Source organism: Acanthochromis polyacanthus, chromosome 3, assembly GCF_021347895.1.
Source record: "Acanthochromis polyacanthus isolate Apoly-LR-REF ecotype Palm Island chromosome 3, KAUST_Apoly_ChrSc, whole genome shotgun sequence".
Taxonomy (NCBI): Eukaryota; Metazoa; Chordata; class Actinopteri; family Pomacentridae; genus Acanthochromis; species Acanthochromis polyacanthus.
The window spans coordinates 28374817-28402283 of NC_067115.1; the positions used below are offsets into that span (position 1 = coordinate 28374817).

The 27467-nt window shown below is 40.2% G+C and overlaps 2 protein-coding genes across 2 annotated transcripts in view; one reads left to right on the plus strand and one right to left on the minus strand.

Moving 5' to 3' along the window:
• gstcd (glutathione S-transferase, C-terminal domain containing) overlaps positions 1-27467 on the plus strand; it is a 457968-nt gene that overhangs the window by 223021 nt on the left and 207480 nt on the right. The gene's annotated exons all lie outside the window — the stretch shown is intronic.
• The window catches only part of tbck (TBC1 domain containing kinase), a 63211-nt gene that overhangs the window by 29871 nt on the left and 5873 nt on the right, over positions 1-27467 (minus strand). Inside the window, exons 11-23 of the mRNA XM_051945179.1 lie at positions 26731-26869; positions 26535-26634; positions 26117-26166; positions 25861-25990; positions 24566-24664; positions 24410-24472; positions 24091-24217; positions 23813-23863; positions 23614-23697; positions 21725-21810; positions 17547-17583; positions 12477-12638; positions 470-642 (exon numbers count right to left, since the gene is read on the minus strand). Coding sequence (XP_051801139.1) covers positions 470-642; positions 12477-12638; positions 17547-17583; positions 21725-21810; positions 23614-23697; positions 23813-23863; positions 24091-24217; positions 24410-24472; positions 24566-24664; positions 25861-25990; positions 26117-26166; positions 26535-26634; positions 26731-26869 — 1301 coding nt within the window. The remainder of the gene's footprint in view (positions 1-469; positions 643-12476; positions 12639-17546; positions 17584-21724; positions 21811-23613; positions 23698-23812; positions 23864-24090; positions 24218-24409; positions 24473-24565; positions 24665-25860; positions 25991-26116; positions 26167-26534; positions 26635-26730; positions 26870-27467) is intronic.

The window sequence follows — 27467 nt, forward strand, 5'->3', positions numbered from 1 at the left end:
AAGGTGGTCCAATGAAAAATGACAGTGTGCAACTTTTTTTACTGTACAGGCACTGTACTTACATTAGTTAAGTGTGCTGCAGTACACAAGGTGCTATATCACATACAAAATCCTGTCTCTAACTTAATGTAAAATTTCTCTGAAACCTGTGTTCAGGCCTTAAACAACCAACAAGCTTGTTGGATGAGACCACTTATTACTTCAGACAACAACTACCTGGAACAAAGTCTTCTACTCCACCGAAGATGGCACAACAATTCACAGAAAACACCAAGACAGAAACAAAAGTCAACTGTTGTCCTGGTTTTATGTGGACTAATCTCAATTTTCAGTGACTCATTAAATGAAGTAACATGTAGATGAACAGTTTAGGGCTTTGTTAAGCAGAAGTGCGAAACTTTACATATATGAATTCACATGTTATTTTTCTTTTTGTAAAATGTGTGAGTGTGGGATGACTAAAACTCACCAGGTCTGTCTTGGGCATGTCCTGGTAGTCGGATGAGTAGTATGTTGCAGTTTTCCCAAAGCCATTGTCACCAGCGACCTTTGGAGGCTGAGCGTGTTGACGGTACGTCGCGCTCTTTGGAGTCCAGCAGAACAGGGTGATGGATTCCCGGACGCAGCGTTCAATGTCAATTTCTGTGCAGCAAAATAGACGGGAGAGAAATATAAAAATGTCCCTTTACAACCGTGTAGTCACAACCTGTTAGCAAAGTCATGAATGACAGAGAAGCCATGCTAGCATTACAGAACATTCTGGTGTTCAGCAGGTATCATGTGCATTTATCTTCTTAGTTTAGAACAGGGGTGTCAAACTTATTTTAGTTGATGGGCTGCATTCAGCCCAATTTGATCTTAAGTGGGCCGGACCAGTAAAATCACAGGATAATAACTATAAATAAGCACAACTCCAAATGTTTCCTTTGTTTTAGTGCAAAAAAGTACATTCTGAAAATGTTCACATTTAAGGAATTATCTTTTAACAAAACATTATGAACAAACTGAAGTTTCTTAAGAAAAATAAATTCAATTTCAAAAACATCATTTATCATTTACACATTACAACTTATAGATCACAATGTCTACTCAAGCACAAAAAATATGTCACAGGTATCTGGAACTGAATGACATAGCATTTTACGTTATGATCAAAAAAAGACAAAAAAACAACAGAAACAACGCAAAATATTACAAAAATAAGACACAATAGAACAAATGGGAGAAACAAAATGACAAAAAAATGAGAAACGACATGAGACAAAACAAAGAGACAAAACATTAGATACGACAAAAAAAATGGACAAAAACTAACAACACAAGCTAGACAAAAAAAACACAAAATGACAAAAACAATGAATAAAGCAAAATACAAAATGACAAAGACAAAAAAATACAAGCAAGACAAAAAGGAAACACAAAACAACAAAAATGAGAAAGAAAATGACAAAAACAGAGACAGACATCAAATGACAAAAGTCAGACAAAAAAGACCAAAAACAACAAAAACAAGACAAAATATTACAAAAATGAGACACAAAATGGCAAAAGAACAATGAACAATCTGATATTTTACTTTATGATCAAAACTATTTGTCATGGTCAAGAAATTATTTTAACTTTAGTTTTATAAATGTACAATTTGCAGTTAATGTCCTCTCTGTAACATTTACACTTTGTAAAGTCCTCCTGTGGGCCAGACTGGACCCTCTGGGAGGCCCAATTTGGCCCATGGGCCACATGTTTAACACCTTTGGTTTTGGAGGTTAGGTTGTTTAAAAAAAAAAAAAAAACAGCTAAAGTTGGTGGGAATATCGTTTGTTCTGCAGGTGTTCGGTCATCAACTAAACAACAGAGCAAAAGATTAAACAGATAATGTTGCTAAATTGAATCTCAACAGGATTACCAAAGTAAGGAGGCATCAACGTGTGTCCCAAATTTAATGGCAATCCACTTAGTGGCTGTCAAGACATTTCAAGTGAAACAAACCACTCAGAACAGAGGGGATTCTACTAATCTGTATATTCTCACTTATTACTGTCAACAGTTCACTTCAGTAAATCATTTAACTGCTGTGTGAAGAATATAAATAAGTCAGGGAAAAAAGAACGGATACAAAAAAAAATGTAATTTAGTTATAAAGCATAACAGATTATGCAAATGTAATGTGGGAGGTTTAGTTGCAGAAGTGAGCAGCTTGACCTTGGCATTTTGCTGCCATTAATAGTCTTAAGAAGTCATCCAACAGCGCCAGTGGCTCTTTAAGATAATAACTGCCCATCGTTCAGCTGCCGTCTTTCATCTCAGCTCTCGTCCCAAAATAAGTTTTCAGTGCAAAGCAAAAATTCTTCTTTCTCCCCTGAATGCCTCTGCAGCAGTATCCACCCTTCTCCTGCTTCTTGCATAGAGAATAGAGAGGATTAGGGAACAGGGACTCACTGGATTAGCCGAGGATTTGGGTAAATTAGGAATTCTTTCTTTCACAATCTTTCACACTGACAGCCTCTCTCTTTCACGTCGCTTTTTCATGGCTAATATGCAAGTCAGGCTAATGACCGCTCCTTGGTGTGACCTGCACCTGGCCCAGACTCCAGTGAAATTATATAGAAGATGAATCTGCTCCCCCCCCTCTGTCCCACAGCAGCAAGTCAAGGTTAGGGGGTTGTCAGCTCTCATGGGATGGGACCGCACAAACTCAGTTACAAGGTCCATTCCAGTGAAAAACATGCTGGTGGTCTGAGTTCCCTAAGCGACAGGCTTGCAGGCATTTCAGGGAAACACATTTTCCCTCCCTGGAGCAATGAACGGTGCATGCAATCACTCCTTCCACTAAAAGAGGCAGAAATGAGGAAGAGGAGATTGATAGCAGCTGTAACAAGCCCTGGGCTCAGCTGGGCATTCCAACACAGCCAATTTCGTTAAGGGGCAATTTTTCTTTTTTGTCAGGCAAAATTACATTTTAGTAATTATGTATAGGTGCTGATTGTGGGTTGCGACTTCTTGCCACAAATAGTAGAATAGCAAGATTAGCTAAGAGGCACTTATGGGCTTTTCAGAATGGGGCTGACAAAACTAACAACTGTCAATTCCTTTTCCTGCTTTTCATTACTGTAGCTCTCTAATTGCAATCCATGATGACACTGGTAATAATCGGTGCGACTGCCGGTGTGTAGCAATGATTATCTATTGTCCAGGGGTTTGTCCATCACTCCTTCGCACAGTAATACTATTTGTCAGTCATAATTTGTAATCAAAACCAGAGGGACGGGCGCTCTATTCCATTTCACTAAAACATTAGGAGTGCATGTATAATGCACTAATATATATGCATGTTCCAGCACCAGAGCAGCATTCCAGTGGTTACTTATATGAATGATGAGCATTGCAATTGTACAGCCTCAAATCATCCAGGTATCATTGTTGCATCAGATTAGAGTATTTCTTCACTCATTTGATATGCATCGCTACTTATGCACATTTCACACTTAAGAGATCAACCTCAAATGACCTGAAGTGTTCAGAGCCATCATGTATTATTCTAATGAATCACATTTCTTAATGTTGGGTCCATTCGATTAAAAGAGGACATATTTGTATGGACAATATTAGCTGCAGTGCCTGTACAAACATGTTTCCTGTAAGAGGTGTCAAAAGAGTAAAAAGAAAACTTTTTCAAATAATAAAAATTACTGTGGCTCGATTTGTTTGAGATGTATACCTCATCCACAAAGTAGTGCTCGTCCAAGTGAAGGCTAGGGATTCATGATACCTGAACTGAAAAGAATTACTTTGGAGAAATACAGCTGTCATCGCTATTTTCAGACTTGCATTAGATCTAACAAGACGGTGTCAGATGGTGAAAACGGTGCCTGTCATTTGAAATATACAGTAATTGGTGTTGTATTCTTTCAAATAGAACGTACCCTCTAAAACTGTGCAGATGTATTTGTGTCTTTATTTTTACATCATGAAATTGTATACAAAGGAGCCCGTCAGCCTTCGAAGGCTGTTAATTGCACATTGGCACCAGTAAGAGACTCTAAGTGACAATATTTATTTCATTTTTGGTTCGAAAACAAAAAATTAAATAATTTCTCCTTATTAATAGTAACTGTAGGAATATTGCTCCTAGTTCAACTTTCAGCACAATTAATGGAGCAAATCTGAGATGATTAAGAAATATGGCTTCATAGAAATACACACAGCATGCACAGTAATTTGTATTCCATCCTTATCATTACCTCTATGCACATTTTCCACCTCCAAACTTTATAAATGTGAGTGCTTACCGGACTTCATCATTTTTCTGGTCATATGTAAACGTGCAGTGAAGGAGGGTCAATCTTTTTGTATCAAATTATGCACAATTATATAGGTAAAAAAAAAGATACCAAAAAAGAGATTTAATTAGCACTGATGAATCAAAAATATAAGCATACACTACTGTTCAAAACTTTTGGGTCATCCAGACAATGTTTTCCATGAAAACTCACACTTCTACTCATGTGCTAACATAACTGCACAAGGGTTTTCTGATCATCAGTTAGCCTTTCAGCACCATTAGCTAACACAATGTAGCATTAGAACACAGGAGTGATGGTTGCTGGAAATGTTCCTCTGTACCTCTATGGAGATATTCCATTAAAAATCAGCTGCTTCCAGCTAGTATAGTCATTTACCACATTAACAATGTCTAGACTGGATTTCTGATTCATTTAATGTTATCTTCATAAAAAAACAGCTTTTCTTTCAAAAATAGACATTTCTAAGTGACCTCAAACTTTTGAACACTAGTGTACCTTTCAGATGGATGCAGCATGAATGAAACAGCTAAACTACTGAGGTGTGATCACAAATCAAATGTTATATTGTAAATGGTCAAGAGGTTTGCAAAAAATACATGGAGAGTAAAAGGTGCAAATTAACTGTAAAAGACTTGAGAAAATGAAATGTGAAGCCGCAAAAAGGCCACAATCCTCCAGTGCCAGCATATTCTAGAGTCAACTGTCAAGTGAGACACGGCCACAGTGAAGAAGGCTAAAACAGGATTCACGTGTTATAGCGTCAAGATTGGGCTCGTAAATATCGTATTTCAAAGGTTTCATGGACAGATGACATGAGAGCAGCTCCATAATGAAGCAGATGGATGAACCTGTACCTAAATCACTAGCGGACAGAGGACTCGAGTCAGGTGCCAGTAAGGTGGCAGAAGGGCAATGGTTTTATTATTAAGGATGAGCGAGTTGGACCATACTGTTGCCTAACAGCTAGAAGATCCCCGATTCGCATCCCTGCCTTCCAGGGATCTTTCTGCATGGAGTGTGTATGTTCTCCCTGTGCATGTCTGGGTTCTCTCTGGATTCTCCTGCTTCCTCCCACAGTCCAAAGTGTGATTGTCTGTCCCTATGTGTAGCCCTGTGATAGACTGGCGACCTGTCCAGGTGTCTCCTGTCTTCATCTTAAATCAGCTGGGATAGACTCCAGCTTCCCATGACCCTAATGAGGATTAAGTGGTGTATAGATAATGGATGGATAGTTGGGCCATTTTTGGTAGAAATGAAAGTCAACCCCCAAACTTGCAGCCAGTTTCTGAAAGTTTCAAGCAATGCAGCAGAAAGAAATCCATAACATTCAAGATGATGTTCACGGACTACAATGTTCCATCCAGTGCATCAAGTATCTGCCTAAAAGATGTCCAAACAAAGAGCTGGTCCCTTTCCTGACTGGACCGACATGTTACTGAGAACTTGTGGGCCCTTCTCAAATGTGAGATTTATACAGAGGGAAGACAACACTCTTCTTTGAGCAGCTGACTGAACAGAAGAAGACACTGATAGTTTCCATGGATAACGGGCTTGTTGTACACGGTGTCCCTAAAGTCTGGACACATAGGAAATCTCTAACTATAAATTTCTTGCCTCCACATATTAAATATGGCTTTCTCGATAGAAGAAAGAGTTGACCTGGTACGTCTCAGTGGAAGTGAAAGATGGATGTATGGAAAGATAGGGTTAGGGTTAAGGAAGTGATTTTTTTGGAGCTAGCATGGATTTTAGCCATGACCAATGACCGATTCTTTAACTTCGGGTGATACATTTGGTCGTCCAGAACAGGGTTTGCCCATTTCTTTAAACTTTTTAACCACCTTCGCCACAGTGGAAAAGTCAAGTGGAATCCTCCTAAGATGACGTGCCTTAAATTCATCTCACCCCTGAGAAGTACCAGTTCAACTCTTTCTTCTTTCGACATAGCCATATTGAACCTGTGGAGGCAAAAAAAATATAGTTAATGAGATTTCCTATGTGTCCAGACTTTGGAAACAAATTGGGAATAAATAAGTGAGTTGGGACAAATTCTTTGTAATTTAGTTGCCCTAAAGTTCTGCACAATTAGATAGTCGCCTCAGAAGGACAAAACTTCTTTTGATAAACGTTCAGACTTGAGATTCAGTTACATTTTGCAATGACTGAGAGTTTTGTGGCTGTTCAACAATAAATAGAATCCTCAGGAATACAGTTTGCTTAATAATTGTGCATACAGTGTACTCAGGACATCTTAATATGAAAGGTGTGAAAGATTTACCCTTCTTCTCTTATTATACGTTGTTTTCAAAATGCTCCACATCAACCCTAACCCTTAAACCTTAGCTGTACGCACATACGTCATGTGTCAAACTTGTAATACCAAGTTTTTGCTATTCCAGTGTTTCTTCTTCTCCTGCTAGTGTTCTCAAGGTGTCTCTGCGTGCAATGTTTCCATAAGTAGATTCAGCAACGTGTGGTTGTTTTTCTCAGAGCTAAACGTCTATAACTAGAGCTCATCAGTTCTGTACCCATCTCGGCTCATTGAGGCAGATGCTAATGTCCCGTGAAGGCAAATGCCGCTGCATCATCAGTAAACATACAGTTCCCGTCAGCCGGAGAGTCTCTCCAGTCCATAGTGAATCAATGAAGTCTCCAAACAGGAGAGAGTCGTATAGATTACCTGAGGCTACGAGACTAAGCAAATGGGAATCACAAAATGAGATTAATAGTCAACAAATGGCAAGCTGAGATGTATTGCTGGCTGCGAGGCAGAATGTTGCAGCACAGGTAACCCGTTCCACATTCTGTTTTATTTCATACTCTGATATACTGAGAGTCAAATTAATCACAAAACTTCACTGAATACAAGTCAGCCATGTTTTAGTCGTTTTTAAAAGTCTACAGAACGGGTGTCACACTGTTTTAAGTTCTGGGGCCACATTCAGCCCAATGTGATCTCAAGTGGGCTGGATCAGTAAAATAAGAGTCTGTAATTACCTTTAAATAACAACAATTACAATGTTTTCCTCTGTTTCAGTGTAAAAAAGGCATGTTCTGAAAATGTTCACATTTAAGGAATTATCTTTTGACAAAATATTATGAACAAACTGAAAAATTTGTTCAGTTTCAAACATTACAACTTCCAGATCACAGAGTATCTACAAAGACACAAAACATTTAGTCTCAGGTATCTAGAACTGAACAACACAGCATTTTACTATACAATCAAAATGACAAAAGAAGACAAAAAACAATAAAAACAAGACAAAACATTACAAAAACAAGGCACAAGCGAGACAAAAAAAAGGCAAAACAGAAACGAGACAAAAAAAACAACAAATTAAATAAAACACAAAATGACAAAAATAAGACTAACAACACAAGCGACACAAAAAGGAAACACTAAACAACAAAAACAAGAAACAAAATGACAAAAAACATGAGTCAAACAGCAAAAGTCAGACAAAAAAACTCAAAACAAGACAAAATACTACAAAAACGAGGCACAAAACAACATAAGAACAATGAGCAATCTAGTGTTTTACTTTATGACCAAAACAACTTGTCATGGTATAGAAATTATTTTAAATTTATAGTTTTACGAATTTACAATTCACAATTCATATCTTTGCAATTTTTGCACTTTACAAAATCGGCCAATGGGCTGGTTTTGGCCCGTGGACCGCATGTTTGACACCCCTGCTCTACAGACTCAAGCACACCTATTTGTAAAAAAGAATTTTATTTGTATGTACAATGACGAGTCATAATACGCAGTATATGATTCACCTGACATAATAATTTGTGGAACCAAATGTGACTATTATTTTCTCTGAATCTAGACCTCTCCTCTTGGTTGGAGTGGTGGCAACTATAGACTCCACCGTGTTACGTGTAATAGACTTGTCACTGAGAATTATTGTCACCAGCCCCATTTACTACCTCGAAAGAGGGAACGAGAACAGTGTGTGTGAATCATGTTAGAGCTACTGTCCTGCAATATTATCTTGACTGTTAACTTTTATTCTGACAGTTGCAGACAGAAATAGACATGGAGCAGGTTTTATTTCACAACTAAATGTCAAGTCTACTTATGCATCTCTCCAAAGTATAGCCATCTGTCTGAACCTCAGATAAAGACAAATGTAAGTAATGCAAGGGCATTAAGTATAGGCTGTACAAGCTAAAAGTAACACAGATCATAATGATGTGTACCAGGCGTTAATGGTACCAAGTGGGGCTTGATGAGCTCATTCCAAAGCAGGTTTAGACAATCACTTAAGTGTAACATTGCTCAGTATGAAATTACAACTGCCAGAGTTTAATGTATGAACGGTTCTAAAATGTCTGCTGAATATAGTCTGTAATTCTTTCTATGCTTTACATACAAATTAAAATCAGTTATGTTCTACATGTTTTGAGAATAGATGGAAAAGAATCAATCTCAAAACCATTCCCAGTGTTTTGTGCTTTTCTGAGTGCTACACAGAGGGAGAGAGCTAGATCCTATTTTTCTTCTTTTTTAATGTCCAGCCAGCAGCAGGGTACGCTTTTCTGGCTCCACACGTGCAGTTCCTGTAGTTACAGACGTGACGCATGTGGATTCGGCTCTGAAACAAATGAATGTGAGCTTCAGTTGTATGAGGACATCAATTCTGCACGCCTGATGGCAGAAAGGAGCAGGTGTGGACCACAAATCACAGGATATCTAGCATAACTCACTGTGTGAGTGTGTGTGTGTATGTTCATAAACATGAATGCAGTGAGGCAGAGCACACGCTGACCTTCAAAACCATTTCTCCAGCAGATGCTGACAAGCACTATTAAAAACCTAAATAACTCACTCATACAATAATGCCAAACCTATGTTTGTTATTTAGTTCACGCAAATCAATGGATGATGTGCTCATTCGAAATCTTTATCATTCAGCTGTTCAGGAAAGTAAGTCTTACCAGATGTATCATAATCACAAAATCTGTACCAAAAATTTGAGTATCATGTGATAATTACACAGCACAGGCGTGTGCAAGTTATGTGCGGACACCGAATCGCATGACCTAAATATGTAGCGGGCGGCAAGAATTGCTGGGATTCTGAAACCCACACACAATTTAATCAATTGCTCCTTGTATAATTTCTAGGGCTGGCTCGAATAGCAGTTTCTGGGATCCGGATATTCAGGCCCGATTAATGACGAATATCCAAATATTCTGTTCAGTTCGCAACGTCCGACGGGCAGACCTAATGATTTGTGATGGATATGCCTCAATAAGTCTGCAGCAGTCGATTTGTAGTAGGATCACAATCATGTGATTGTCAGCAGGCAGCTGACGTAGTGTTCACTTGTCACAGTGATGCCGTGCCGCTATCTCGCAATCATACAGAAATCTTTAACCCGTTAAACTTCAGTGTACCGCCGGCGGTACACCTACTAATTTGCATAGGAATTTAAAGAATGTCCGAAGGCTGCAAACGCGATTATACAAACACTATACGCCGATGGAAAGCTTAGATTCTCATGAATCCGCCGGTATAAACCACTTTCAGATGTGATTACCACAGCGGGTAATATAAACACACTTGTCCAACAAACAACGAATATCCATCCATCCGTTCTCTATACACGGCTTCAACGTACACAGCGCGACTCACATTTCCGGGTTCATTATTACACACAGATGAAAATATTCCACAAAAAATTGGCCATAATCCAACCTTAGACATCCAGATGAAACAAACCAGTAAAATATTTTGTCCAAAACATGTCTTGAAGTCGGTATATGATCCACGAATCGGTCGTTTTCAAGGAAATGCACCTCGCGATGCGCGTCCAATATTCCCTGCATTTCTCGTCATATTTTTTATTTACAAATAGAATATTAGCGATTTTTTGTACTGAAAATGGCTGGAATTGACTGCAGCTTAAAGGGTTAACAAATCCGTGGATCCAGACTATAAGCTGCATCACTGCCAAAGTCTAATCACTTGGTCCTTGTGTCATTTCCCAAATCCATTAGTCCGTTTTTTAATAATGTTGCTAACGGACAGACAAACCAATGCTGATTCAAGCACAGCTATGGCTGATGGGAAGCAGCAGACGTGTGTGGCTAGGAAAGCCCAATAAGCCCATAATAGTAGCGCCCCTGCTGTCGTAGACATGATAAATATTGTGCTTAACTGGTTGGTATTGGATTTAGCAATCTGTGTTTACAACAAGTTACACAAAACTCTTTTGAGCGGAGACCAAAACATGGCTGGAGGCTTAAGTAAACAACTCCTGTTTGAGGTCATTCTGCAACCCAGAATTCTTTCCTAATATAGTTGAGAGTAAGAGCCAGATACTACAGCGTAACTACTCAGGTATACACAAGCTGCAATAATGAGACTGGCAGTGATCTACAGAAACAAGCTGGCAGAAGCAGCCACTCTGTGGAAAATCTTGCCAGAGACGCTGACTGCAGCTCTCGGCCAACATATTTTACCTTTATATGGAGAACTGGATCTCCTTTTCCCTTCTGCCTCAATCACATGAATCTGTTGGACGTGGGCAGTAAAACACAGTGAAGTATGGCAGCGCTGAAGTTAGGCAGAAGGAGAGGCTTAGTTTACAGAGTGCTCCAGCGTCCCTTCTGGACAAATCGTCTCTGTCTCTTCTGGTTTTGAAATCCCAATGTCATTCTGCCTTTCAGCAAGCAAAAAAACAGGGCTAAGCAGCATTTGGAAATGGAGTTTTAAAGGAAATTGTACAAGCTATCCCCCAGGCAGAGGTACATTCAGAAGACATACATTATAAATGCCGCTCTCTGACTTCATGTCACTGATACTTTGCTGAAGTAATCGCTTTGTGCAAGTGTAAAGTAGCAGTAAAGTGGGCACATATTAAAAGACACTGTTAGGAGTCTTCACCGTGTGGCAAGTACAGTCAACAAAAACAACAAAATCCCAAATGCACTGTTGAAGTGTCCGCCTACACTTTGCTTGAAAACTCTGCTGCGGAGGAGATTTGTTAAAAGGGCTTGATGGATTTGTATAACCTACAGAGTTAATGAAGTTCATAAGAAAACATTTCCATCAACCCCGCATAAATAGAATCATCCCACCCTGGATTTGTGAGTCTCCCTTGTGTGTCTTACTTAAGAAAAGAAGAAGAATTGCTCATCTTCTCTGTAACACATTGAAATCTGCAGGGGTTAACAATCATATTGCAATGTTAAAAGACTGTGTTTCATTATATGTCACCCCACCTCCTGCTTCTGAACTACAGTAATAAAGCAGTTATGTCGCACAATGAAACACTAAAAAAACACAATTTGCAATGTTCCCTATCTTCTGAAATGACTGTGGGAGAAAGGCAGACACAGGTCTATCAAACATAACATGTCTTATAGTACACTGGATGATACTTATTTCCTGTTTTCTTCATTCATCCATTTTCTTTCCACTTATCTGGGATGGGGTCGCAGTAACCCACGGTATTCCTATCCTTTAATCCTTTTTTGTCTTCTAGGCCCATTTCCTACCAGGATACCATCTTCCAGTTTGAGTGCATTTTTATAGACTGATCTCTGCGTCTTTGTATTAGTGATGCAGGTAGTTGCCTCAAGCAGCTCTCGACCCTCACACTCATACGCTCACCCTTGGCTTTACCTGTTTTTGTCCATCTCAGTTTCTTGCATCAGTAGTCCTGCATTTGTGCAACTGCATCTCCTGGTTCATGCTAATTTAATGATATTGTACCCGAGAGACTGAACGGTAAAAGACAGACTTAAAGTTCTGAATGAAGATGATGTAAATGCTGACAATTCCCGGGGTCCAGTGATTGACTGTTCAGTAGAGTGCAGAGCTGCCTGCTTAGAGGATGTCATTAACTCAGACACATCAGTGCACATTAGTACTCTGAAGAACAACACACCTCCTACTAATGCCAATTGCTGATATAGACGGACAAATCTTAACTCAGGTTTAGGAAAGGCAGAAAAAAAGTGCTCTTGTGCGATATTACTTCCTACTGCAGGGATCCTAAAGCTTATCGTATCCAGAAAATGGTAATAAATGCTGTTAGGTTCTTGATAATTCTCAAGATAATGTGTCAGCATAGAATGGAGCTGAAGAAGGGGATATACAAAAGGCAGTGCATATAAATAGACATACATACAAAGTGATATTCTCACCTGGCAGATCAGAGAACAGTAAGATGCATTCATTGAAGCCATTAGCCAGGAGACGGTCCCTCAGCTGCTGCAATATGGCTACGCCGATACAGAAGGGGAACGAGGAGTTACCCAGCAGCAGTGTATCCCACAGGTGGAATATCTTGTGCAGCGGGAAAACATCTGTATGGTGGGTGCAGAAATGAACACAATAAAAGGAAGATTTTACACGATGACTGCAATGAAAAGTGGCTGAAAACAAATCCCTGCAGAGACGCACAATAGGACCCTGCAAGAGGTACAATGGCGTGAACATGAACACAGTGAGAAATGGAGAATCAGGTTGTGTATTATGAAAATGATTTGCATGTGCATAGCACATTTACTTAGCATGGCTGTATAGCTCTAAAACGGGAAGCTCACTAAGCAAAACTGTGTCTTGGCAAGGATGCCTGGAAGGATGTTTGATGTGGGGGAGGCAGCTGGGAAAATGTTTTTAGGTGGGTGTTGTTGTGGAAAAATGACAGGGAGAACATCAGGGGGCTGAAGAGCTTTTGAGCAAGAAACCTGCACAGGTTGTTTCAAGCTAAATAAAACCACATCCTGATAATATGTCCCACTGCAGCCATTATTTCACTCACATTACTTTCAGGATTCCAAAATTTAAGGTCTCCCTTCTGTTGAGATTTATGCATGGGAACCAGCACAGTCCACCTGTTTATATCATCCTGAGGTTTGTTAAGGTGGATGCTCGGCAGCAGACGTGTGTGTGGGCAGAGTGTGACTGTGATGAGGCAGGCTGAGAGAGTCAGAGTGCTGAGAAAACGCCTGGGAGGGTCTGCACCACATTAGCAGTCAGCTGAGTAGACTGGTGCGTGTGAGTGACAGGCGGTGTGTTTGTGTGTGAATGGAAGATGACCCTCCAACCTTGTCTTATATTGGATCGAGGACATTAGCAGTCAGAAGGGCACACCTCCTGAATACTGGACTCACACACTGCCTCAGGGGGGAGGACAAGGGGTAAAAGGGTCACAATTCACACTCTCCACCCCAGGAGTGGTCTCTGTGCGAGCGAATAGCTGTGTGTGTTTAACCGCAGAATGAAACACCTCGCAGGGTTCGGCGAGATCAACGATTCAATCATACCCACACCATTTGGCTGCAATTAATGCAAATCACAGGTGGTGTTGAGTCTGTAAGAGGACGATCTACAGTAAATTTATATCGAGACTGCTAAAAGTCATTCAAACAGCATGATGGGGCAGCATAGAAGTCTAATGGAATCTAATTTAATTTATAACAATGATGTGTGGGCCCTGTCCCTAACCATGCTCATATTTCAAAGAATTACCTTCACTGTGGACAGAGCATAATTCTGCCATCAGTTGCTAAACTACATGCTGAGAGCACACACACACAGACCTTTATGTTCCTATGATGCAAAATAGAAGGTTAACAGAACTCACCGCAATGCTACTAATTTGGATCAAGTTTGCACTGAAAACAAGGACACCTGCGAAAATGTGCCCAAATTAGCATCATTTTTTTGCATTCAGGTTGAGTGCAAAGTGCTGGAAACCATTTGTTTATACTGAGACTCTTTTTAGATTCACAGCTTTCTCTGGAACTATGTTCACTTGCCAGACTCCGAAAAGAAGCCAAAAAGGCTTCAGATCTATAAACATCTGCTCATTTTGTATTTTTTGACAAATCTGGTAAAGAATGTTCGTAATAATAACTAAATTCTCATAAATTTAACGTGACACTTTTGTGAAACATCTTGATATCTACATCAACACTGATAGGATTGTATTCATTTTGACCTAGTAAATGATGACATCTTAGTTTTAGTGACATCCAAAGGTGGCTTTTCCCTTCTCTGTATTCGTGGGAGAATGACACAACACTACAAACACCTTATATCATCATGCTGTCCAATTTAAAAACATCAGAAACTACACTCCTGAGAGATGAGTTGCCACTTTTCGACGCTCATAAAAAAGCTTTTAGGTTGAACACTGCAGGGTAATTAGCAAATCAGAAATTATTCAAGAGGATCCATTTGGATATTTTATCCGTCGTCAGCACTCGATGTACACTACCAGTCAAAAGTTTGGACACGCCTTCTCATTTAATGTTTTTTTTTAATTTTCATAACTATTTACATTGTAGATTCTCACTGAAGGCATCAAAACTATGAATGAACACACATGGAATTATGTAGTAAACAAAAAATTGTGAAGAAAGTCAAAACATGTTTTCTATTTTAGATTCTTAAAAGTAGCCACCCTTTGCTTTGATTATTGCTTTGCACACTCTTGACATTCTCTTCATGAGCTTCATGAGGTAGAACCTGAAATGGTTTTCACTTCACAGGTGTATCTTGTCAAGGTTCATTTGTGGAATTTCTTGTCTTCTTAATGGGTTTGGGACCATCACTTGTGTTGTGCAGAAGTCAGGTTGGTACACAATTGACAGCCCTATTTGACAACTGTTAGAATCCATATTATGGCAAGAACCAATCAGCTAAGTAAAGAGAAACCACAGTCCATCATTACTTTAAGAGCTGAAGGTCAGTCAGTCCGGAAAATTGCAAAAACTTTGAATGTATCCCCAAGTGCAGTCACAAAAACCATCAAGCGCTACGACCAAACTGGATCACATGAGGACCGCCCCAGGAAAGGAAGACCAAGAGTCACCTCTGCTGCTGAGGAGAAGTTCATCCCAGTCACCAGCCTCAGAAATGGAAAGTTAACATCAGCTCAGATCAGAGCCCAGATAAATGCCACACAGAGTTCTAGTAGCAGACACATCTCTACATCAACTATTCAGAGGAGACTGACCAATCAGGACTTTATGGTCAAACAGCTGCTAAGAAACCACTACTAAGGAAAAGCAACACGCAAAAGAGATTTGTTTGGGACAAGAAACACAAAGAATGAGCATTAGACCAGTGGAAATCTGTGCTTTGGTCTGATGAGTCCACATTTGAGATCTTTGGTTCCACCCACCATGTCTTTGTGAAACCAAAAAAGGTGAATGGATGGTCTCTACATGCATGGTTCCCACCGTGAAGCATGGAGGAGGAGGTGTGATGGTGTGGGGGTGCTTTGCTGGTGACACTGTTGGGGATTTATTCAAAACTGAAGGAACACTGAACCAGCATGGCTACCACAGAATCCTGCAGAGACATGCCATCCCATCCAGTTTGTATTTAGTTGGACCATCATTGATTTTTCAACAGGACAATGACCCCAAACACACCTCCAGGCTGTGGAAGGACTATTTGACCAAGAAGGAGAGTGATGGAGTGCTGCATCAGATGACCTGACCTCCACAGTCACCTGACCTAAACCCAATCCAGATGGTTTGGGATGAGATGGACCACAGAGTGAAGGCAAAAGGACCAACAAGTGCTCAGCATCTCTGGGAACTCCTTCAAGACTGTTGGAAAACCATTTCAGGTTCTACCTCATGAAGCTCATGGAGAGAATACCAAGAGTGTGGAAAGCAGTAATCAAAGCAAAGGGTGATTATTTTGAAGAATCTAAAATCTAAAACATATTTTGACTTATTTCAAACTTCTTTTGATTCCTATATAATTCCATATGTGGTTATTCATAGTTTTGATGTCTTCAGTGAGAATCTACACTATAAATAGTCATGGAAATAAAGAAAAAACATTAAATGAGAAGGTGTTTCCAAACTTTTGACAGGTAATGTATGTATCTTATAGTGAACAGTGAACTTCAAAACTTCAGTGAGCTTCCTCTAACATTTTTTCTGGCAAGTGTCTATTGTGCTCTTTCTTCCATTGGTCCTCTTGAAAATGTTGCAACGATAACATTAAAAGAAGAGGTAGGATGTCGTCTACAGCATCCAAACCAAGGCACAAGATTATCAAAGTAAAGAGGCTGTTCATAAATATGGGCATAGCAAGTAATAAAAAAACATCACACCCTCCTCAAGGTTTTCCTGAGGGAAGCAAGCTTGCCGATAACTGTTGATGCATTTTTATAATGTATTAAATCCATATTCATTAAAGGACTTTTTATTTTTACCATCCTGGAGTTGAGCGCTCGGAATTGATTTTGTTGGCAACATCCCACCCATGGACCCTGACAGATTGTTTCCTCCAGTATTGTTTCCTCTTAAATATCACCTAAAAGCTTTTCATGAGCTGCAGGTTAGAATACATTAATCGCGTATTCTGACTGTAAAAACATGCACTGCAGTCATTCATTATTGAGGCAGCTGTGTGATAATAAACATCTTCAACAGTGAGTTTTAGAAAATATATCAAGTACAACTGGAGGTTATGAATCCCATTCTCTGCATTGATCGTCACTGCATTAACACGAAAGCGGTATCATGATTTTATTTTTTAACTGCTGATACTTAGTGGACATTGAATTTATTTTCTAATTTAATTCGCTTATATATTTTAATACCAAGCAATCATATTTTTCACAGCACAGAAGTCTCAAAAATGGATTCAGTTTCTTTCTATCTCTGGTTGTAGAGATGCCTCATTGCAAATTCAACTCAGCGAGACAAGTGGAACTCAGCTGTAAACTGTCTGAACTGTCATGGATCAGGTTTTAAATCAACTAAGCAAATTCCATCCCCTGACATAGAATATGAGATGCAATTGAAAGCTCTGGATAAAGCCAGCAGGATTTAACACTTTGTCCAAATATTTGAGGGTATTTTCATCTTTTTCACTCATGGGGTAAAAGCATTGCTCTGAGCAGGTGTCTCTTGACCCATATGCTGTAATTTTTTTTCAATTTATTCAGGTAAATACAAAGTAAAAAGAAATGTGCTAGGGAAAATAATCGCAGGTAGTCCAGGACCGAGCGGCCGAGTCCTTTCTGGTCAGGAATGGAATTAATTAGCAGCTGTAATAAAGGTCACCATGAGGGGGGAAAAAAAACTTTTAAAAAAACCTTCAGAACTTGTCCACACTGGAGCCAGTGACCTTTTCAGTCTCTTTCATCTAACTGAAGCAGTATGAAAATACCCTTGGAAAGTTTTGGATTATGCCATATCAAGTGGACGGCGTGAGCACAAAAACGAAACTATACTTACGAGTAAACATCGTCAGGAACCAGGGAATAGCATAGAGCTGTGGGGAAGAAAGAAAACACAAGGAGGACAAAAAATAAGATACACTGCGAGCAGATTCAGCCTTCATTTGAGCATAATATTCAATAAGTTCAAATAAAGTGCTTACAGCCCTAATGAAACGAATGAACAGTATTTTTATTGGAGAGATTTCAGTCTTCAAGAAAAGCAGCACACATGGCTGCACATCTCTACAGCCTGCGAGGAACAGAAACAGCAATAAAGATCAAACTGCCGAGTTTGGTTATTAGCCAATGGGGAGAAAGTTAACAATGAGTCTCACTATACCAATCTTGTTATCTCTCCTCCTTCTCTCCCCTCCGCCGCTCTCTCCAGTCCCCGGGAGAAAATGCGTGAAATTGAAATGAAAGAACGCGTACCAACACACCAACATCTCACCATTAACCAACTGTTCTAACACCTGCCATTTGCTGGCCACTGTCGCCGGGGCTCTGGAATATTCACAGGCGAAAGGTCTGGGGAAGGAACATTGGAGCTTATCTCGGCCAGTTAATTGATGGCTAATTGCGAGGGAGCTGGTGACTGTTCAGCGGAACTCTTGTGTGCCCGAGAGTGATGAGCTGGAGAGAGAGCCACTGCACTCCAAGTCTCATCCGCAGCTCAGCAGCAGGACTGCGAGTCTGGCCAGATTGGATTAGTGTAGGTGTAAATGGCAGACCCAGGAGACGAGATGTGGCCAAATCGAAAGTGGCCTAAATTAAACCACTGGCTACATGCAATCTGACTCTCTGCCTATGGCATTACGGGAGCACAATCCTTGAATGCCCAATGTTTCCAAAGACTACCTGTGATTTTTGCATGCTTGCACAAGGTCTTTTATTTTTTCTGAAAAACAAAACACATTAGGTGAGCCATGTTTTGGTGGGGATACACTACCATTCAAAAGTTTGGCTGTCACTGAGAAATGTCCTTATTTTTGAAAGAAAATCATTTTTTCTTCAATGAAGACAACATTAAATGAATCAGAAATCCAGTCTAGTCATTGTTAATGTGGTAAATGCATATTCTAGCAGGAAATGGCTGATTTTTATTGGAATATCTACATAGAGGTACAGAGGAACATTTCCAGCAACCATCACTCCTGTGTTCTAATGCTACATTGTGTTAGCTAATTGAAAGGATAATTGATGATCAGAAAACCCTTGTGCAATTACACACGTGGACAAAATTGTTGGTACCCCTCAGGTAAAGAAGGAAAAACCCACAATTCTCACTGAAATCACTTGAAACTCACAAAAGTAACAATAAATAAAAATTTATTGAAAATTAAATAATCAAAAACAGCCATTACTTTTGAATTGTTTATTAACATAATTATTTAAAAAAACAAACTAATGAAACAGGCCTGGACAAAAATGATGGTACCTCTATAAAAGATTGAAAACTATTTGACCAGAGTGACATGATTAACTCAGGTGTGTCATTTAATTGACATCACAGGTGTTTCCAAACTCATAATCAGTCAGTCTGCCTATTTAAAGGGAGACAAGTAGTCACCCTGCTGTTTGGTGAAAAGGTGTGTACCACACTGAACATGGACAACAGAAAGCGAAGGAGAGAATTGTCTCAGGACATCCGAAAAAAAAATTATAGACAAACATCTTAAAGGTAAAGGCTATAAGACCATCTCTAAACAGCTTGAAGTTCCTGTGACAACAGTGGCTCATATTATTCAGAAGTTCAAGACCCACGGGACAGTAGCCAACCTCCCTGGACGTGGCCGCAAGAGGAAAATTGATGACAAATTGAAGACACGGATCGTTGGAATTGTATCCAAAGAGCCCAGAGCAACCTCCAAAGAAATTAAAGGTGAACTCCAAGGCCAAGGTACATCAGTGTCAGATCGCACCATTCGTCGTTGTTTGAGCCAAAGTGGACTTCATGGGAGACGACCAAGGAGGACACCACTGCTGAAAAAAACTCATAAAAAAGCCAGACTGGAATTTGCAAAAATGCATGTTGACAAGCCACAAAGCTTCTGGGAGAATGTCCTTTGGACAGATGAGACCAAACTGGAGCTTTTTGGTAAGGCACATCAACTCTATGTTCATAGACTCAAAAACCAAGCATACGAAGAAAAGAACACTGTCCCTACGGTGAAACATGGAGGAGGCTCAGTAATGTTTTGGGGCTGCTTTGCTGCATCTGGCACAGGGTGTCTTGAAAGTGTGCAAGGTATGATGAAATCTGAAGACTATCAAGGCATTCTGGAGAGAAATGTGCTGCCTAGTGTCAGAAAGCTTGGTCTCAGTCGCAGGTCATGGGTCTTCCAACAGGACAACGATCCAAAACACACAGCCAAAAACACCCAAGAATGGCTGAGAGAAAAGCGTTGGACTATTCTAAAGTGGCCTTCTATGAGCCCAGATCTGAATCCCATTGAACATATGTGGAAGGAGCTGAAACATGCCATTTGGAGAAGACACCCATCAAACCTGAGACAACTGGAGCTGTTTGCTCATGAGGAGTGGGCCAAAATACCTGTTGACAGCTGCAGAACGCTCATTGACAAATACAGAAATCGTTTAATTGCAGTGATTGCCTCAAAAGGTTGTGCAACAAAATATTAAGTTATGGGTACCATCATTTTTGTCCAGCCCTATTTCATTAGTTTGTTTTTTTAAATAATTATGTTAATCAACAATTCAAAAGTGATGGCTGATTTTGATTATTTAATTTTCAATAAATTTTTATTTATTGTTACTTTTGTGAGTGTCAAGTGATTTCAGTGAGAATTGTGGGTTTTTCCTTCTTTAACTGAGGGGTACCAACAATTTTGTCCACGTGTGTATGTTAGCACACATACAAGAGTGTGAGTTTTCATGTAAAACATAAAATTGTCTGGATGACCTCAAACTTTTAAACGGAAGTGTATTTGAGGAACCAGATCCTCTCATAATGCAGTGACATTTGGTCTTTTAAGGCCAATGGATTGATTGCCTCAGCAAAACAACAGTTCTCTGTGTGTTCTCTGTAGAGTCCACAAAGGAAAAAGGAAAGGGATTTATAGTCTGTAAAGTCTAATTGCATGGATTGACATCAAGTATGAAACCTGTATCAACAAAGACTGTTCCAGTATTATCCTGGCCTAACAATGAAAACAGCCATACAAAGTCTCCTTTGAGAGGCAAGTCAGTGCTGGTAATGCTGGTACATGCAAGTCAGCATTTGCAATTCAATTCAGTTCTATTTATACTACACCGATTCACAACATAAGCCATCTCAGGGCACTTTGCAGAATAAGGTCAAGACCTTACAATATTATTACAGAGAGAAAAGCAACAACTCCCTTAAAGCAGACACTTGGCGGCAGTGGGGAGAAAAAATTCCCAAGCATGCCTTTCTTCGAAAAGCCAAGTCTGAACAACACAGCAGCCAGAAACCTGAAAGTATCCCAACAGGGCGACTGTTCAAGATAAGTCTTTGTTTAGGAAATAGCACCAACACCTACATGCAACAATTCTTCTTTTCCTACACACTTTCACTTCTGACAGACACTCAACAAGCACAGTTTGGTGCTTCACAAGCACCACTTCAGAGCTGCAGCATCATAAACTGAAGATAAGGAGGCTTAAATCCTTGACTCCTCGGTGTTAAAGACCCCACTTTTCATTGGGTAATGTCTCAGAGGCCGGTCCACAGATGACACACATTCATCAGCACACCAACTGAAACCCTGGAGAGACAGTGGAGACTTTAACCTTGTCACTGTCTGAGCAGAGCTATAAGAAGGAAAGCGAAGGGCAGGAAGAGGTGGCACAAAGTAAGAGAAATAAGGCAAGCCTGGCAGAGGACAATCATTAAGTGTGCCTGGCAGACATTAGTCTCTGTATAAATCATCAGCAGTGGACTACGGGGAAAACTTGACCCTGACCAACTCTGGAAAGGAGGACGTGAAATAAAAAAATGCCACTGACAATGAAAAGATATACATAACAATGTATGGATGGTCATTTCCTTTGCCTCTGGCATGGAGCAAAAAACAGAGCATATTTCTTACCATCTCTGACTCCACATTAAAGATAAACTTGCAATAAAAGGCAAATGTTGCTGTGCTGGTATGTCCTGCACTGCTGCCTATTCTCATCAGTCTGTCAGGACACACACTCTCGGTAACTTACATCTGGGATGAAGCCAATCTCATTTAGATGGTTGTTTAGCTCTGGGTCATGGAAGGCAATCATTTGGGAGAAGACAGTCAAGTACTCTGAAAGAAAGGCAAAGGGCCAAAAGGTCAATGTAAAATCTATTGTGTAGCTTTTGTGCTAAAATCTGAGAGAAATTTTACCAAATGAGACTTACAGTAACCATGAGAGAATACAAGAGGGACCTCAAAATACAGAAACATACAAAAACCTAACGGAGAAGTGTGTGCATGTAGTAAATCAGACGTCAAATGATCTGTTACACTATGTCACAGAATCTGTGGGGGAGAGGGACAATTTTGTGACCATTTGTTTTTCCTTTTCTGTGTTTTGAATGATCAACGAGACAAGCATTCAGAGAGCACCGTACTCTGCCACAGCTGCCGAGTCGTATCATTTCAGAAGGCTGAAATCTTGAAAAAATGTGTGGCAGAAATCACAGCGCTATAGAATGTGGCCATTTAATATAGATGTATCCACAAGCTAAATGACCTTGCACTGAGCACAGGCGAGGTTTAAGCATGTGTACATTATGTACGGAAATCTAATCATGTGACCTAAATATGTAGCAGGTGGCGGGAATTGATGAGACTCAGAAACACCCCCACATTTTAGTCAATTGTTCCTTGTATGACTTTGACGGATAAGTCCCGATAAGTCCACAGAGGTCAATTTGTAGTAGGATCACAATCATGTGATTGTCAGCAGGCAGCTGACGTAGTGTTCACTTGTTGTCATAATTACAGTGATGCTGTGATGCCATCTCACAATGATACAGAAATCTTTAACAAATCCGTGGATCCAGACTATAAGCCGCATCACTGCCAAAATCTAATCAATTGCTCCTTGCGTCATTTCTGGCCTTTCGTGAAAATCTCATCCAAATCCGTTTTCTGTTTTTGAGCAAAGTTGCAAACAGGTAAACAGATGGACAGACAGACAAACGTATGCCGATTGTCACAAAACTCTGCTGAGTCTCCGCCTCCTCGGTGAAGTAAGAAGAGAAAATACAAGAGGGACCTCAAAATGCAGAAACATACAGAAACCTAACAAAGAAATGTTTGCATGTTGTAAATCAGACGTCAAATGATCTGTTACACGATGTCACAGAATCTGTGGGGAGAGGGGCAATTTTGTGACCATTTGTTTTTCCTTTTCTGTGTTCTCAATGATCAAAAACAGGCAGGAAATCAAAATATTCCACACGGACCACCGATCTACTGCACAACCTTGGAACTAACTTTTGTATTCGTTGGGAGTGAAAACTCAAGCCATGCTACTACCATTCTTCACACTATAAGTCAACAAAGGAGCTCTGACCAGACAGATAAACATTAGCCGGTTCTCTAGGGCATCTAGCAGTGGAAAGAAATGATAACAGTCGCATTCCCCACAGAGTTCAAGAGGTGTACGGTGCAGCTGTTTATCAGTCACGTAGGAACTGCTTGTGACATTTCTCTGCAGGCATTTGCAGTTTCATTTGTTTCCCTATCTCTAAATGATGCGGCTCAGCTGCAAACTCCATTAAGACAGACTGAAATTAGTTTTCGCAGCTTAGGAGCAACATGGAGCCAAAATTTAATCAACATTGAGCTGACGGCCTGACGCTCGGTGCCAGCCGATGATAATTTGTTTTGAACCTAACTGAACAGTCTGACCATGTTTAATACTTATTACTTAACTTGCAGCGACGTTTGACAACATGAGCTCAACAGCACTGGATGGCTGGAGTGGAAACGAACAAATCGGAAAAGTGAAGCAGAGAACGCAATTTATATCGCAATCAGGAGAAACACAAACGATCAGAGGACTGTATCAGTAACTTTGACAGTTACGCGGCAAATGCTTCCTCTAGCAAAGCTCACCTTGGATGACGTGAGAGTTGTCCTTTAGGAAAAAGTTGTACAGGTACTTTGGGATGAAGGCAGACATGCAGGCATATGCCAACGCTGTGAGGAGTGTGACATAAAGATGAAAGGGAGCAGATAACACAGAAAGAAGGGATAAAAACACTCAGCGGGGATAAAAATAAATTATTCATTAAGCTGAAATTCAGGTCTCTACCTTCATTGTTGAAATTCAAATACAGGAATGGGGCACAAAGGGAGTCCAAACCTGAAACAAAAACAAAATCAAAACAGTTCATCACACAAATTGGTTATAGTCACATTGCTGTATTTAAAATGTGACATGATCGCCACCTAGTGTCCAATTCCGTGTAGTACAACAATGAATAGAGCAAAATGAAGCAAGAGAAGTAAAAGAAAACCTGAGGAACCAAAATAGACAGAAGAAAAACACCAAGCGAGAGAGTAACACACATCAACAGGGAAGTGACTGACCCTGCCAGTAGACCAGATCAGGATGAGAGACCACCCAGGCTTTCAGCACACGCCTGAACTTGATGTGGCCCTGAGGAGACGAGAGCAGCTCATCGTACTGGTGGCAGCGTGGGATGTCCACCTCAATCTGTAAACGTGCACAGAAACAACCGCGACAACGAAATAAAGCAAAATTCAATAAAAATGTTTAGACGGGCAACAAATGAAAGTAAAACAGAGCCATTACTGAGACATTATATGCTGGTTTTTCCTCTAATTTGTCACACTTCAGTATGTATGATACATTTTCCTGTGACATCTTTTTAAAACAGTTGTTTACCTGTCTGTCAGTTGGTATCGGAGTATCCTTGTCTATGCTCTCATATTTAGCTTGAATGTCACCCTGCACACACGCACACCAAAAAAAAGAAGTGACTCCATCAAAAATGTGAAAAATGCACTTTTTCTTAAGTCAGAATTTCAGTTTATTTTATACCTCAATGCCAAGCAGCGCAGCCCACGCCAGTCCTCGAACAAGAGGAGGAATATCCACTCGAGCCTCTTTCCACACCAGATTCTTCTTATAAGGATAGGCCTGGAGACAAAACAGTACATTTGTTACCCTTTAATCCAGCAACGTATTTATTATTACTCCATCAAGGAAGGGGACGGAGTCACATGACGATCGGCATTGGCTTGTCTGTCTTTTTGCAACATTACTCAAAAACAGAAAACGGATTTGGATGAAATTTTCAGGGAAGGTCAGAAATGATACATGGACCAAGTGATTAGACTGTGGCAGTGACGCAGCTTAGAGTCTGGATCCACGGATTTGTTAAAGATTTCTGTACCACTGCGAGATAGCGGCACGGCATCACTGTAACTATGACAACAAGTGAACACTACGATAAAGATCACATGATCCTACTACAAATCCACCGCTGTGGACTTATCAGGACTTATCCACCAGAAATCATACAAGGAACAATTGATTAAATTGTGAGGGTGTTTTTTTAATTCCAATCAATTCCTGGTGTCCGCTACATATTTAGGTAACGTGATTCGGTATCCGTACATAACGTACACATACAGAACACACACCTGTGCTCAGTGCAAGGTCCTTTTGTTTGTGGGTACATCTCAAATAAATGGCCACTTTCAATGTTGCCTTGATTTCTGATCACCAATAACTCTTAAACAAATGTTGCACTTCTAAAAAAATAAATAAATAAAATGCTGCATTTCTCACAATGCCAAATGGGGGAATGAACAGCCTTGGTGGAATAATGTGCTCTCTGAGTACTTTTCTCACTATTTATTGCAAAGAAGGAATCATATCCGAGTTGAAACATCCATCCATTATCTATACACCACTTAATCCTCATTAGGGTCGTGAGGGGAGGCTGGAGTCTATCCCAGCTGACTTACAGTGAAGGTAGGAGACATCTGAACAGATCACCAGTTTAACACAGGGCTACATGTAGAGACAAACAAACACACTCACATTCACATCTATGGAAAATTTAGAGTTACCAATGAACCTCAGCATGTTTTTGGACTGTGGGAAGTACGTGGACAAACGCATGCATAGGGAGAGCATGCAACTCCATGCAGAAAGACCCCGGGAAGGACGGGACACGAACCAGGGACTGAGAGAAAAACTTTTTCAATTTTAATTTTAATTGGTAAATACACTCTGGTGTGGAGCATCCCAGGTATAGAGTCTCTCCCTGTGTATATGTGTATATGTGTGTGTGTGTGCGCGTGTATGAATCTGTATGGAGCCCAGACCTTGAGCAGCCTGTCAAAGAGGATGATGCGGATGAGCTGGTACTCGGTGTCTCTCTCGCGGATGATGAGTGGCAGCGTGACGGTGGCCGACAGCTCATTGCTGCTGTTGGACTGGGGCAGACTTGACTGTCTGAAGGAGGGAGAAGTAAAGGCAATATGACATTACCCAAGCCGAAATAAATGATGGGGTGACGTGAAAAATGGTGACAGGAGAGGAGAGGATGACAGCAGTAAGTTCAGGATGGAGAGTCCTTACTCGTCTTCCAGTAGAGGGTAATAGGCTTCTCCTGCTACATCCTTCAGCCGCTGGAAAAAAAAGAAAAAAAGAAAACCACTTACTCTCAAAACACTACGTGATGCGCAGGTGTTGTGAAAAAGCTTTTTGACACCAGTTACGACACAGCAAGACACTGAAACCTTTTTGTTTGTTGTTATCGTGTTCAAAAAGAGCACATCTCCCATAATTAAACAACAAAGAGAAACAAATGATTAACTACTGCAATCCACAAAGACTAATCAATGAAAAAATGTAGAAGGGAGTGAGCCCTGCGTAATGATGCAGTGTTGCTGAAGGATAATGTGAAGACAACTGCAAACAGTGCAGTAATTTGCATACAAAAACGCACACATTTACACAGCGCGGTTAAAGTCTGCTGATGTGAGTTTTGTCTTACATTTCTGAGTTGGCACAGAGACAGAGTCACTGTTGTGTCATCGAGCAAGAAACTGCGATCCCTGCCCTGCCCAAATGACTCCCCGTCCTCCAAGACAAAACTAGAAAGAAAAGCCAATGACAGAGGCAAACAGTGAAGTCTTTAAATGACCAAAAACAAGCAAATATCTGAAGCGGTGTATGTGTGTGTCATGTACTTGGGCAGTGTGCAGATTGGAGGTTTGGACTGGATGATTTCCTTGTTGGTGAGCTCCTTCTCCAGGTCTCCACCCGCCAGGCACCACAGATGGTACACTTCATCTATGGCCCGCTCCGACAAGTAGTCGTCATCATCATCTAAAAGCAGCACACACAAAATAGTAAACAGCTGCCACTGGAGCATATGTAACTGAATGATTGTTTAGTAGCAAGTCGAATTAACAATACACGACATCAAGATATTTTACTCATAATGCAGTGGAATACCGTCTGGATAAAACAAAAAGGTAATTACACTCATACATTTTACCTTTGTTATTTGTTATTATTAGGACCAAAACTAATGAAACAAACACATTAAACCTAATCTCCACTGCAATGCACAGAGAAAACTTTCCATTGTCAACATGTTCTTCAAAGTGCAACTCGTGACATTGTTAATAAGAGACGTTTTTGGAATTAAATGCAGGACTTTATGTGGAAAAAAAAAGAACAACATACTAAAAATGCATCGTTATCCACAAAAAAGACACCTTTTGTATTAAGGCTTCTTTATTTTCAGGTGGGCTTTACATATAGTCTGTTTTACAGATTTCTAAAATTAACAATGAATTCATTAGGTTATGTGCAATTTCTGAAAATGAGAGGTAAGAGAAAAATCTGCAATAATATCAACAAGACTGCAGAGAAGAAAGAACTGGTTTTGAAATGGAATGCGGTTATCTTCTAGCCCAGT